This window comes from Carlito syrichta, unplaced genomic scaffold, assembly GCF_000164805.1.
Source record: "Carlito syrichta isolate Samal-C Ts95f unplaced genomic scaffold, Tarsius_syrichta-2.0.1 Scaffold107969, whole genome shotgun sequence".
Lineage (NCBI taxonomy): Eukaryota > Metazoa > Chordata > Mammalia > Primates > Tarsiidae > Carlito > Carlito syrichta.
In genome coordinates this window covers 486,209-500,742 of record NW_007052065.1, presented here as the reverse complement: position 1 = coordinate 500,742, position 14,534 = coordinate 486,209, and the positions used below count along the sequence as shown (strand labels likewise).

Below are 14,534 nucleotides of genomic sequence, written 5' to 3'. Positions count from 1 at the left end.
TGGGCTCCGGCGATCCTTCCGCCTCAGCTTTCCAAGTAGCTGGAACTACAGGTGCGCGCTACCACGCCTGGCTAATTTTTTTGATTTATTGTAGAGATGAGTTCTCGCCAAGTTGCCCAGGCATGGGATTACAGGCTGAGCCACCAAGCCCGGCTAATTTTTAAAATGAGACTGTACACACTCATGAAGAGAAAGTGAAACAGAAGGGAATTGAGACTCACCCATGCTGCCGGGCACAGCCTCACTGTCTCCGTTGCCTCCTGCTTCCTGCCTCTTGCAGAGGCAGGAGTGAGTGTGAGCCACAGAAACACCACGATGGTCCTGGTGAGTTGGGGTCTTCTCTTCAAAACATGATGAATACATTGACAGAAACATTTGGGCCAGATTATGCACAGTTAAAATATACATGCAAGTCATTAAGTGAAGGTATGGTGTTTATAAGAAAAATGTCTTCAGCGGCACGTGGTGGTATCTCCATTTTTATTTTAACAGAAAATGTCCCCATCCCATTGTATTAAAAAACCCACTAATTGCATAATAACAAAGACTGATTCATCCAGTGTTTTGCATTTATCTAGTTTAAAAATGTCTCCGAATCCTGTGCTGTTCCTCTTGTGCGTTCCATTAGTTAGTTAAAGGACATCTTGGTGTCCTTTAAAAGGTTTTCTTATGTCTATTTTCTCTGTGTCTAGCCTTATCTCGATCCTGCCACCTTTAAATATCAATATTTGTCATCCTTTCCTTAATTCTTGTCAGTCAGTAGTATCTTTCCCTGTACTTAAAATTTTTATAACCCCTTCTTACAAATGTGCTCATATCAGTGCCTCCTTGCATACATGGATACATCTATAAAACTTACATTTTATTTTGTTTTTTTTAAAGATTAAAGAAAGAAGGGCCAATTAACTTCATCTTTTTCAAAACTTGAAAAGAAGCAAATCAAATTCTGTCCTTCATCTCGAATGTTTAGAAGATCACGAGTTCCTGTCAATTAAGTTGTTCTGACTTCATAACTGTTAAAAAAAGAAATAATTAGAATAGAAATCACCAAATAGTTAAATTAAAACCATTTTAATCAAATACATCCAACACATGTACTATAGATTAGTTAAAAATTGGTTGAGACAGTTTACTAGTAATTATTCTGAACTTTAATATGTTTTTCCTCCTTCCCTCTCTTCCTTCCTTCCTTTCCTCTTTTCTTTTTTTCAGTTAGGGTCTCACTCTGTCATCCAGGCTGCAGTGCAGTGGCACGATCATGGCTCACCACAGCCTCAACCTCCTGGACTCCTGGGAGGCAATCCTCCCACCTCAGCCTCCTGAGTATCTGGGACTACAGGCACACCATACACCCAGCTAGTTTTTGCTTTATTTTAATTTTATTTATTTATTTTATTTTTGTGTAGAGATAAGGTTTTGCCTAGGCTGGTCTCAAACTCCTGGGCTCAAGCAATCCTCCCACCTTAGCCTCCCAAAGTGCTGGGATTACAGGCATGAGCCACTGTACCCGGCCTGTTGATTATTTCTAGAGCAAAAGCAAACTGGCTTTAGCTAGTTTTTCCTGCTATTCTTGCTTGGATACTTTAGGAATGAGGGCAGATGAGCTGCAAGAGAAATGAGTGTGACTAATGAAAATATAAGCCTGTCTTTCCCAAGAGCTGAGCTCTGGGAGGGGGCCAAGGGTTCAGAGAATTGGACCAGGGCCCGTCTGGCAGATTCAAGCACATGACCTCAACTTCCTTGCAGGAGCATGGATCTGTGTGTGGTTCACTCTGTCTTCCCTGTGAAAGAGCTTGCCATAAAGCATGGACTGGTGAGAGGAGACCTTGCCCAAGCTCTGCAGGCTGCCCTTCCTGCAGACACCAAGCAATGGCAATTCCTTCAAGGCAAGCGTGGCAGTGTGAAAAGGAACATTCAGAGTGAACCAAGTCAAAGATTGTTGGTGGGGAAACTCTCCTCAGCTTTCTTGGAAAGCGAGAGAAGTGCCATACCTTCAGCTCTCTGAGGCCTCCACTCTCCCCAGCCCATCTAGAAATGGCTACTCTGGAAAAGTCTGTTTCCCACTGTGGACTGGGCTGGACCTGTGAAGAGGAACCTTCTGTCAAGACCTTTGTAAGGAGGCCCTTTGCTACACCCTTCTCCACTCCACACTACTCACGCTGCTCTTGAGAAAGCTTGATTCTCACCTGACAGGTTCACTTCCTCCTTTGCTGTGTTCCAAGACATAGCTTTCATTTGTGGCCTAGGAAGGGGTAGGAAGGCCAAAGGCAAGGCGATTACTATTATAGTCAACTCTCCTTTGGAGAGGATGTATCTATTTTTACTTTTTCACGTGCACTCCTGACTGGGTTGCAGGAACCCTAGGAACTTTGCCATCAGCTATAGTAACCTCCATAAGTAGCAATCCCACATTTTCCCTTCAAACGTTAAATGGAGGTAGATTTTTTAGATTGGGAAACCAGGTATAAGAGAGCCCCCAGGAGTCCAGGTCATAACCAGGAACCCAGGAATCTGACTGCTCTGACCAAGCTGCTCCCTCCATTGGTGGAGAGCTTGAACTTGAAACCTGCTCATTCTAAAAAACAACCCAAATCTTCTTTCAGCTTCTAGCTGTGCCTATGTCCCTTGGGGAAGGCTGTGGAAAGCTGTGGAACACCTTCTGACCTGCTGTCTGGGAGAGAACTGAAGATTTGAAGACAGTAACTCACCAGGGAGATGGTGGAGTTGGGAGCATGGGTGCGGCAGAAGCGTTTGCCCAGAGCCTCTTGGATCTGTAAGAGAGGTGAATGACAGGTTTATGCCAGCCCAGTCTCAGCCGTCGGGCTGCAGGTCAGGCAGGAGGTTAGGTGGGCTGACTCACCTTCTTGTCCATAAGGCAACCAAACAGTAAAATGAAGACACCCTGAGAGGAGGGACATGGGCATTAGCTTGTCAAGGAGGAAAGGTTCTATCCAAATCAAATCGCTTCCTCTTCCTTCAGCTTCTGTCCTCCCGTCTAATGCCCATCTTGGTTTTTCTGTACACTAGCGCCACTGGGTACCTAAGCTCCATTTCAAGTGTGTCATTTTTTTTTTTTGAGTTGGAGTCTCACTCCATCGCCCAGGCTGGAGTGCAGTGACACGCTTATGGTCACCCCAGCGTTGACCTTCTGGGCCCCGGCGATCCTTCTGCCTCAGCCTTCCAAGTAGCTGGAACTACAGGTGCATGCTACCATGCCTGGCTATCAAGTGTGTCATTTTTTAATTATAGAGATGTGAAGTACAAATGAGGGTCAACTACATAAGTAAGCTACATGCAGGTGAAGTTTGGGCTTCTAACTGGCCCTCACTCCCCCTGGTAGGTAGAACAGGTACCCTTTGTGTTATCACGTGCTCTCACCTTCCTCCCTTCCTCCCTCCTCTGGCAGTACCCGGCAACTGCCATCCCCGCTTTGTGCTAATATGACTAGTGTTCAGGGCCCACTTATGAGTGAGAACACACAGTATTCAGTTCTTCGTTTCTGTGATAGTTTACTTAATATGATAGTCTCAGGTGTGTTTCTTATTGTTATGGTATCCAAGGAGTGGGTACTGACAATGTTTTGATTTCTCTGGCAAAATCAACTTTATCTGTATTATTTTACAGATAAGAAAACCAAAGCCCAGAGAGGTTATGTAATTCATCCAAAGTTATCCAGCTAGTCAGTGAGGATACTTTTATCCATCCCCAAGATTTCTACAATTCCTGAACCCGATGTTTCTTCTGCTGTACCATGATCCTTCCTTGAGAAGGGATTGGCAGTGACTTAGACCATCTATTTTCAAGAGCAAAAAGTAGAGCCACCACCGCACACCTACCTGGAAGGTGTTGAGAACGGTGAAGATGTAATGAGGGACCGTGGAGACTTCATCTAACAGAGTGGCCAGGCCCAGCCCCCAGGTGAGACCAAAGATGGGTGTGAGAATGAGCAGGGCTTTGATCACCCCCAGGAGAGCCTGGCGCTTCTCTGCCGGGGGCCCCTCTGACAGTGACGGTCTCAGCAACTTCAGCACAGCCATGGCTAGTACCAGACCGTTCACACCCACAACGGCCAGCACTGGTCCCACGAAGATGTAGAGTGCCCCTCCCTCCCCATCCAACCAGCATTCTCCCTCCCTCAGGTATTGCCCACGAGGTAGGTAGAGGCCCAGGGTGACACCTGCAAAGCCCAGTGGGCACAGGTAGCCAAGGAGCAGCATCAGGGGGAGAACTCGCTGCTTGGACAGCTGATGGAAGACGAAGACCAGCTGATGGGCCAACACCAGGGCCTGCGCCAGCATCCAGAAAAAGGTGGCTAGGTAGAGGAAGTGACAGAGGAAAGCAGCAGCGAGGCAGAGCTTGCTGCGGGGCCCCAGAGGGAGCAGGTGGGTTCCCAGAAAGCAGGTGTCTGCGGTCAGCAAGCAGAGCACCATGTTGATCAGGGCAGCATGGCGGAAGTAAGCAACTTTGTTCCGCACCACGACCCTCCACACCAGCCTGTACACGCCCAGGCACACGAGCAGCGCCAGTATGGAAGCCCCCAAGCCCACCTGAGTCAGCAGCGTCAGGGAAGGTTTTTCTAGAACAGTGTGTCGAGACATGAGGGTGGAGAAGGCAGTGAGGTGCTGGCAGACACACTGAGTGGTGCGGTTGGCACCGGCCACCTGCGCCTGGCACCCTTCTTTGGACCAACCCCCCCTACCCTGGAAGAGTTTGTGATCCCAGAAGACACAATGAGGGGTGCCATCTGTGTCCCCAAAGTCCATGATGACCTCTCCCTGGTGGAAGGTCTGGCTGGCTGCTGTGATGGAGATGACGAGGACCAGACCAGGCGTGGCGTAGAGGGAGTCCCCCAGCCCTTGGCCATAGTTTTCAGGCAGCAGGTGGTCCAGCTTTCTCAGCACCAGACTAGTAATACTGAACTTGGTTCTGTTATGGACCAGCGAGGCCAGTGAGTGCCCAGGAATCTTTGCCTGCAGTGGGGGCTGAATGGAGAAGTATACTCTGTAGTCAGCAGGAACTGGGGGCTCAAGGAGCTGGCTCTGCAGCAGCACGTTGGGCAAGCTGAAGTTGAAGGGCTGATCCTGTAGGCTCAGGCTGCATGCCATGGTCTCCACAGCCAGCAGGAGATTGGAGCCCGCCCAGGGCTTCCGGGCCCGGGCCAGGGTCCACTGAAAACTGGTGTCCATGTCCAGAACCTTGTCTGCTGTTCTCAGGAGATCCTGCAGCACCCAATGGAGAGTGAGTCTGGTCTGCCAGTGCCCACAGTACTGAGCCGGGGCACTGAGACCCAGAGACCCAGAGACCCCCAAACGTACCCTTCCCTGGCCAGTGTTAAGACTGAAGTTGGAGAGGAAAAGGGAGAGGAAGACAGGCCTGTGAAGGGACCCTTTTGGATGGGAAAGTTGGGAGCTGCTCAGCTACCTGCCTGGGGTCATCTTCCAGTATGTGGTCCCCTAATCCACACCCCACCCCTCTGCCTGGCAACCCTTCTTCTCTTCCATCCCTAGGGACTTCCCAATCCTAAGTGGGTGTGTCTTCCATCTTGGATCCTTCCAGGCCTGCAAAGCTAGGAACCGTGACCAGTGGTAGAGGGCACAGTGTTCCAAAGGCAAGGGCCACACGCATGCCTGTGCACCTACGTGTCTACATATTCCCAGACATGAAAGGTGCATAATGTCATTGCATTTGTCATTCTTCTGGCTGCAGCATATGAGTCACTAACGGATGACCCCATTGAGAGCTGATTCAGGTGAGCCCGCAAAGCCAGGTGTGCTTAGAGTATCTCCAAGTGAGCATCCTGTGTGTGTCTTAGCACATACCTGCATGTGCAGGCATGCCTCTGTCCCCGTGTCTCCACACCCTTTCCTGCCTTCCAACCTCCCAGGTGTTCCCGGCATCAAGCTCTTCCACACTCTGTAACCTTGGAGACTAGTGTCCAGGAAGAGAAATGGGTCAAGGGAGCAGACACATGGACTCTAGAAAGTTCTACATTATCACAGCCCATGGTGGTGTCAGAGGGACGGAAGTACCCACAGGTGAAGAGCCCCCGCTCCCCTAACCTCCCACTGCCCAGCTGATCCTCACTGTGACTCAGAGATCTCACCTCCAGGGCACGGTGGTTAAGCTGTATTCTGGTCTTTGCTACCACCTTGGCCAGATAATTCATGGTGGCCAGCAGTGTCAGTAAGTCAGAGGGTGAGCTTGCCACTACCGCCTGCCCTGGCAGTTGTTCCAAGATCTGTGGCACCTCCTTGTCAGGACTGCCCTGGCCTGCCAGCAGCAGCTGAGACAGAAAAGACAACAGAAAGAGGAGGTGGAGGGAGAGTCCTCATGAGGGAGTGGCCACCACTTTCCCCTCCTGTCCAGCTATTTCCCACTCTCATCCCCACAGCCTGTCCCAGAGGAACAGGAGGCAGAGAGGGGAGTGGACCACATGGAATGAACTGACACCAATGTTAGTGGAAGGGACACATGATGGAATTGTGGTTTAAGAATAGCATTCCACCCCCATGGAGAGTGCTTGCCTCCTAACCTCCCCCAAGTGGGATGGGTCTCAGGGGGAAATGATCCTCAGACTGGGTCTGGAGTGAGGCCCACGTGGGTCTCTGTCCTCTCCACAACCTTTCTTGTCTTTCAGCCTCCTGTGTGTGTTTCCAGCATCAGGCTCCTCCACACTCCATAACCTGGGAGACTAGCATCCAGGAGGAGAAATGGGCCAGGGAAGCAGACGCTTGGACTCTTGAAAGTCCTACTGTGTGACAACCCATGGTGATGTCAGAGGGATGGAAGGCAGTGGAGGGGGAGGTATGTGGGTAGCAGGGCTGAAGCTTTACCTTGGCTCTAGCAAACAAGGCCAGGAGCCTCACGTCTGTGCAGTTGCTATGGACATGTCCCCAGACCCCGTCGGGCCCGCAGGGCCTCTTCATCACACCCCTCTTGTCTTTGGGACATGGGGCCTGTGCCACGTGGCCAGCCTTGGTGACATTCCAGGTGACAACCGAGGAGTCCTCTGGGCAGGTGATGTCTCCATCTGAAGAGTGATGGTCAGGGAGGACTCACAACCTAGCCCCAGTCTTTCCTCGGGCAGGAATCCATGCAGGTTCCAAGGAACTGTTGTTGCCCAGGGTGGGATAGTGCCAAGAAGGAGAGCTCATGCTCCGTGGACAACCAGCTGAGGTCAGCCCACTGGACCCCAGGCCCCACATACCCTGGATGATGGTGATGAAGATAGGAATCCTGAGAGCATCCAGGTCCAGGCTCTGGAGGTCACAAGTGTACATGGTGTCAATGGCCGGGCAGTGCTGAACGGCCAGCACAAAGCACTGAAAGCCAGACGTGTTGAAGGAGGAGGCTGATGGTAAGACAAGAGAAGGGACTATCACTGGGCCTGGAACAGGCCTAGCACCCAGCAGGCCCTGACGTGCTCTTTCAGTCTTTCTAGCAATTTCAGAAGCAGGTGAAGCAGTGAGGAAGAGCCCAGTGGTGTGTGGGACAGAGCTTGGATTTGCTGAAGGACAGAGCTTGGATTTGCTGAAGGGGACTGGGGGGTTGGAAGGGTTGTTCTCTAGGACTCTGTTTCCACAGTTTCTTCATTTGTAAAATGGTGACTGTGATCAAACTATCCTCACAGAGGGTTAAATGAGATTGTGTGGGCAAAAGCGTTTTGCAAAAGTTTCCTATACACATGTAGTTAAGTTACAACCATAGAAGTGGAATTGTTCAGATGGGGTAAAAACAGTGTTGAACTTGGACCTCAGCTCCCTGTTTGAGAAGCCTCTGCTTCTCATGGGCTGAAGACCCAGCTGCCTGGAAGACATTAGCTACCCTCTTTGGCCCCCGACCCCTGCAGTCGGCCCCTTCTCGTTACCTCTGCTGCCCTCTCTGGGGCTCCAGGTAACAGTGTAGGCCAGGTTTGTGCTGGGGATGCAGCAGCTCAGCTGGAAACCAGGGGAGGTGGCACAGGAGATGGAGAGCTGGTCTGGAAGTCGAGCCACATCTGTCTTCCTCAAGGGCACCCTCACCACCTGGTACAGGTACCACTGGAAACCCTGGGCCTCAAAGCAGCTCATGTACTCACCTGCAGACATGTGTCTGTTACAACTCGGAGCTCCTCTGGGCCTACCTGTGCCACAGAATCTCTGTGGTTTCCCAAGCCACAACCCAGAACCTCCTCCTGGCTCTCCTCCTCTGCTCATGAAGCAATTCTAGGAAGAAGAGATCCGTAGAAGAGGCTTCTGGGCCTTTTAATCAGCCTGTGTCCATAGATTCTGTGGTGAACCTCACTCACTACAACAGATGCTCTTCCTGCACCACCCCTGCCACTGTGGTGTATTTTTTTTTTTTAAGAGTCGAGGTTTCACTCTGTTGTTCAAGCTAAAGTGCAGTGGCACAATCACAGCTCACTGCAGCCTTGACTTCCTGGGTTCAGGTGATCCTCGCACCTCAGCCTCCCGAGTATCTGGGACTACAGGCGTGCACCATCGTGCTGGTTTATTTTTTTGTGTTTTTATAGAGATGGAGTCTCACTATGTTGCCCAGGTTGGTCTCAAATTCATGGGCTCAAGCAATCCTCTGGCCTCAGATTCCCAAAGTGCTGAGATTAGAGGCGTGAGCACCCGACTCCATTTTAGTGCCTTGAAAAACATGAATCTGTTCTTAGCTGAAATTGACACCCTATTTTTAGCATTCTCCACATTGACATTTTTGTTAACAGAAATGTTTTTATGAAAAATATATTTTCAAAATTATATTTAGAAGAGTGATATTGTTTTACACTCTTGCATATATACAAAAATCAACTCAAGATGGATTAAAGAGTGAAGTATAAGGCTGAAAACTATAAACATCTCTTTAATGCCTGGCTTAATAGAAGGCAGCTGGGTTCTCCTATGTGTTTCTGCCATCATTCAATCTAGGCGACTTCCCTGTGGCCTTTGAAAGAGGCCACTGTCTATTCTTGAGGGAATTAGGGTGAAAGAAGGAAACATCTTAGTGTTTTAAGACAATAACTTGACTTTGTGAACCCTTAAAAGAGTCACAGAAGTCCCCAGGCCACAGTGAAAACAGCTGGCCGTTTTTAACACTTTCTACATTATTAATTTGTCACATCAATGGGCCTCTGAGCCTTTGTTTCCCCAGAATGAATAAACAGAACGATGAAAAGGGTAAGGAAGAAGTGACAAGAAGGAGGGAGAAAGAAGGGAGAGGGAGAAAGAGGTGAAGGAAGGCAGAAAGGAAGAGGAGGAGAGAGACAAGGAGGACAGGCTACCTGCCCAGTGGTAGGACATGTTGGAGATGCTCAGGACAGCCTGACCCTGGCTGGAGCTCAGGGACACCTGTGTCCCTGGATGCAGGGGGATGGGGCTGGGGCTCTGTGGTTGCCTCAGGAACCAGTGCAGGTTGGTGACTTCCTGGTTCAGGAGCAGAGTCAGGTTCAGTGTGTTGCCAAGCATCTGCAGCTGGGAGTTCAGGCTCAGGGTCCCGGGGACTGCAGGGAGGCAGAAGACAGGAGGAGGGACTCATGGCCCTTGGACGTAGCTAAGCATTCCCTCCTTCCCACCTCTGAAGCCCATTCCTCCGCACCCCGTCCCGCCTCGCTTTTTTCCTTCCTTTTGTCTCTGGATGGTCATCTGAGTGAGGCCCACTGGCAGTCCAACCTAGAAGACCCAAGCTGTCATTGGGAACTACTGAGAGAACATTTTTGACCTATGACTCTCTCTCCCAGGCAACTTGGGGTTGCTTGGAGCCACTTCCTGGCCTCCCAGGGGAAAAAAAACAGGGTCACTTTAGCCCTTCCTCCCATTGTCCCTGTGTCTCTGGAGCCCTGTCCATTAGTCTCACAACTGGGGTCTTGAGCTCAGGACCTGCGCCCTCCTAGGATGGCTGGATTTTTCTCCCACCCAGAAGAGCAGCTGGGCTTGGACCAGCTGGCCGAAACTCAGGTTCAGAGAGTAAAAAGCATGAGAGCATTTCTTTCACTTGAAGTCATTGGTTTCCAAGTTCCCAACCTTCCTCACCAGGTGGCAACAACTGGCAGTACCCAGGTTCAGGATGGCTGAAGACAAGACAGCTACAATGCTGATGGTTGTGGGCGTGTTGGCAGGACTGGTGACGGGAGCAGACGCTGGCGTTCCATTGGTACCCAGAGAGGCAAGCACAGTGGACAGACCCCTCGTGGTCGACATTACACTCTGGGGCAGAGAGGAGGAAAAGATGTAGGCAGGCTGTCTGAGAAAGACAGGTGGCAGCACCAACAGCCACCTGACGCCCGACAGGCTGTAGGGCTGGGCATCTGGATCAATCCCAAAGCCTCCATCAGGCCCACCCATCAGGACGGCCTCCTCAGTCAGGGCTTGAAGCAGCAGAGGTCGGGCTGGGCAAAGGTGTCAGGGGTGAGGATGGAAGTCTGGGTCACAGCGTCGGCCCCTGGAACCTTTGCCAAAGTTAGAAGATGGGGTGTGAGACAGGCAGGCAAGGGTCTGTCTGGTGGGGAGGTGAGGAAGGGGCTGGGCCAGGGAGAAAGAACCAGGTCACCTTCCAGGAAACAGGCAGGGGCTCAGAGGGGCTCGGGCAAGCTGGCTGTGGGAGGGTTGGGAAACCCACGTTCCATCCACTCTGAGTCCCCTTCCCACACAAGTGTTACCTGTCGTGAGATTGAGGCCAGTGAGAGTTCTTGGGGAAGAGGAAGCCGAGGCAGTGGGGAGGGTCAGGTTTCTGGACAGTGCCAGTGGCCAAGTCTTGTCTGAAAAGTCCAGATTTACATAGACAGAAACCAGGGCGAACTCTAGAGAAGCAGAGGGGACAGCTGGAGAGGAGAGGCAGCAAGGCCACAAGCCAGTCCCTTCTTGACTTCCACCCCTAGCCTGCCACTCCCAGGAACACGGCAGATCCCCCTCATGCAGCCTATCTAGGTGCACAGACAGGCGTCAGGGAGGGCACAACTCCCTGCCAGGCACGGTGCATTTGAATACCTGGCTTCAGGTCATCCTCCCAGCAGCCCCCATTTTACTGACAAGTGTCAAACAGGAAGAGCTCCTCCAGGCCCCAGAGCAAGAGAACTCATGACAGGCCTCTCTGGCCAATGCTAGAACCAGTCCTGCCTCTACTCCTGTCAATCCCTTGCTGTGCCCTTTCCAGGTCTTTCCTTTTGACCTCATTCCCTTCTTCCATCTTCTCTCCCCTCCTCCTCCTGTTCATCCACTCACCCCCTGCTCCACTGCCTTGGTACAGGTGCTGTCCAGATCCTCCTCCAGCCTGACTCTGTTTCTGGAACAGAGCACAGAGGAGTGTCCTCTGAGGAGAGGCCAACCTCGAGTTCCCTCCCAAGGACACCGCAGGGGCTGGCCTGGCTAGTCTGAAGCAGCATGAGCGTGGTCTTTTGGAAACTCTTCTTTTTGCTGGGAATCGAGTGTACACAAGCAGGAAGGAAAAGCAGGCTTTGGAGGGGTGCCAGGGTGCAACCCCAGGAACTGCACCAGGGACTGCAAATCCCACCTGAAACCCGGAACCAGGCGCACCCTGGGAGTCAACATGCTTTGTTTAATTCCTTCCTGAATTTACCTGTCCCTGGGCCTCTAGGTTAATTGAAATGGCTGAGTCTAGAGCTGGCTGGGGCCCAAGGGCTCAGGGACTTTATTCCCTCTACCAGATTTGACACAAGTGAGCAGAAGGCAGCCTCTTCCCATAGTGTCTGGTTCCTGTACATTATATCCTCACCAACTTCTCCTGCTACCAAGATTGCTTGTGCATGTGAATATCTACCTAACACCAGATATTGCTAGAGATATGGATATGAATAAAATATAGGTAGATTCAGATATTGATATATAGACAAGGATATGGATAGATATAGTTTAGAAGTAGAGGTAGATTTAAGTTTAGCTATATAGATATATAGATGAGAGAGAGAGAGAGGGAGAGAGAGAGAGCATGAGAGCAAGCGAGCTCAATCTGGAAAATTTTTCTTTTTCTTTTTTTTTTTTTGAGCTGGAGTCTCAATCTGTTGCCCAGGCTGGAGTGCAGTGGCACACTCATGGCCACACCTGCGTCGACCTGCTAGGCTCCAGCGATTCTTCCGCCTCAGTCTTCCAGGTAGCCAGAACTACAGGCACGCGCTGCCACACCCGGCTAACTTTTGATTTATCGCAGAGATGAGGTCTCGCCAAGTTGCCCGGGCTGGTCCCGAACCCATGGGCTCAGGCGATCCACGTTCCTCAGCCTCCCAAAGTGCTGGGATTACAGGCTGAGTCACTGAGCCCAGCCTCTTTTATCATTTTTAAATGGCTAGCTTAACTGGGAGAGTCTTTATCCAAAACGCAACAGGTATCATTGGAGCTCACAGGGACTCAAATAAAAAGACGAAAGCTATCCCCACACCCTGGAAAATAGGACTCTCGGAGACTGTATACCAAACTGGCTTCTTTGTCACACATTGCTTCCTCACTCATTAGTCCTTTCCCTTCTCCCTGCCCTTTCAACCATCGCACCCCTTGCTCTCCCTCACAACCCGAGGCCCCACTGTCACCTCTGCAGAGCTTCCCTGGGTCCTCACCCCAGTCTACTTACAGGTTGGGGTGTTCCATCAACTGGTGACCCCAGCCGGAGAAGAGTCATGGCCAGGAGCAACAGGGGGGCAGCCGAACAGACCATGGCTCAGTGAAGCAGTCCCTACCAGCCCATGATGCAAATTTCCTCCGGAGATGGGAGGGAAGAGTAGGAGGGAGCCAGGGCCGAATTTACAGAGGAAGTGCTACAGCCCCTGACTTGGAGTCAAATGGGCATCTGCGTCACGGTGGGGTCACCTGGAGCCCACCTGCCCTAGGGAGAATGGTCTGCCCGGGTTCCCCTTGGAATCTGGACCAAGGACTCAGTGAGTAGGAGAGGGCTTTAGGCGGTCCTAGGTCACAACCAGAAATGTTTCAATAAGCCACATTCTCAAGAATCTGGGAAATCAGGATAGTTCTGGAACCCTCCCTTCAAGGAGGCTGGCTCATTGATCAAAAAGTCAATGTTAGAAAAGAAAAGAAAGTAGAGCTGATTGCTACCCTAAAATAATTTCCAGATAAATCATAATCTTTTTTTTTTTAAAGAGATGATGCCTTGCTCTGTTGCCCAGTCTCCTCCATTATAGCTTACTATAACCTTGAACTCCTTGGCTCAAGTGATCCTCCTGCCTCAGCCTCCCAAGTAGCTGGCTACAGGTGCACTCCACCATGGTCAGTTAATTTTTTAATTTTAATTTTTGTAAAGATGGAGACTCGCTATGTTGCCCAGCCTGGACTTAAACTCATGGGCTCAAGTGATCTTTCCACTCCAATGCCTCTTCACCCATTAGCTGGTATTACAGGCATGAACCACCACACCCACCTGACAAGAGTCTTAAATGCTAAAAAAGTATCTAAAAAAGTACAGGAAGCAATTGTCAAGGCAATTTCACAAAATAATTTTGAAGTGAGGAAGGTTTTTAAAACAAGACACAAAACTGAGAAGCCAAGAAGGAAATACATTTGACTGTCTAAAGAGTTTTTAATTTGGCATGAAAAGAATAATTTTCTTAACATAAGCATTTTCTTCTACCTCACATATCAGTAAGATAAAAAATAGGCAAAAGATGGGAACAGGTAGTTCACTGAAAAAGTAATATAAATAGTTTGGCTGGGCATAGTGGCTCATACCTATAATTCCAACACTTTGGGAGGCTGAGGTGGCAGGATCGCTTTAGCCCAGGAGTTCAAGAATAGCCTAGACAATACAGTGAGACCTCATCTCTACAAAAACGTTTTTTAAAAAAAAATTCTCTGAGTCGGCATCTCACTCTGTAGCCCAGATTGGAGTGTAGTAGCACGCTCACAATCACTGCAGCCTTGACCTGCTGGGTTCAAGTGATCCTTCCGTGTCAGCCTCCCAAGTAGCTAAGATTACAGGTGCATACCACCATGTCTAATTTTTTGTACAGATGAAAAATTGCTACGTTGCCTAGACTGATCTCAAACTCCTGGGCTCAAGCAAACCTCCTGCCTTTGTCTCTCAAAGTGCTGGGATTATAGGCGTGGAGCACTGTGCCTCTCTTTATAATAGAAAAAAATCTTTATGAAAATATCAAGTCTTACAGTCTCCACTTCTTTCTTTTTTTTTTTTTTTTTTTGAGTTGGAGTCTCTCTGTCGCCCAGACTGGAGTGCAATGGCCGCTCCCGGCCACCGCAGCCTTGACCTGCTGGGCTCCGGCGATCCTTCTGCCTCAGCCTTCCAAGTAGCTGGAACTACAGGTGCATGCTACCATGCCCAGCTAATTTTTTTTATTTATTGTAGAGATGAGGTCTCGCCTGCCCAGGCGGGTCTCGAACCCGCGGGCTCAGGCAATCCACTCACCTCAGCCTCCTAAAGGCAGGGGATTACAGGCTGAGCCACCGAGCCCGGCTCCACTTCTTTCTTATGGACCAATCAAGTTCAGAGTCCACTAGATTTGCCCAACTGTCATGAGTCAGCAGGAAACACCCACTGAATCAGACAGGCCTGGCGGGGTGGGGGTGGGGTGG

General features: G+C 50.3%; 1 protein-coding gene across 1 annotated transcript; it reads right to left on the bottom strand.

The window, feature by feature from the left end:
- Positions 1 to 2,182: 2,182 nt before the first annotated feature.
- ADGRF3 (adhesion G protein-coupled receptor F3) lies at positions 2,183 to 12,648 on the bottom strand. The gene is made up of 13 exons (XM_021717313.1): positions 12,565 to 12,648; positions 11,205 to 11,265; positions 10,643 to 10,783; positions 10,008 to 10,190; positions 9,269 to 9,517; positions 7,868 to 8,077; positions 7,208 to 7,351; positions 6,834 to 7,030; positions 6,104 to 6,283; positions 3,837 to 5,219; positions 2,861 to 2,902; positions 2,709 to 2,771; positions 2,183 to 2,242 (listed from the first exon to the last, which is right to left on the bottom strand). The coding sequence occupies exons 1-13, from the start codon at positions 12,646 to 12,648 to the stop codon at positions 2,183 to 2,185; spliced, it is 2,997 nt and encodes a 998-aa protein (XP_021572988.1).
- Between the last annotated feature and the right edge of the window lie 1,886 nt (positions 12,649 to 14,534).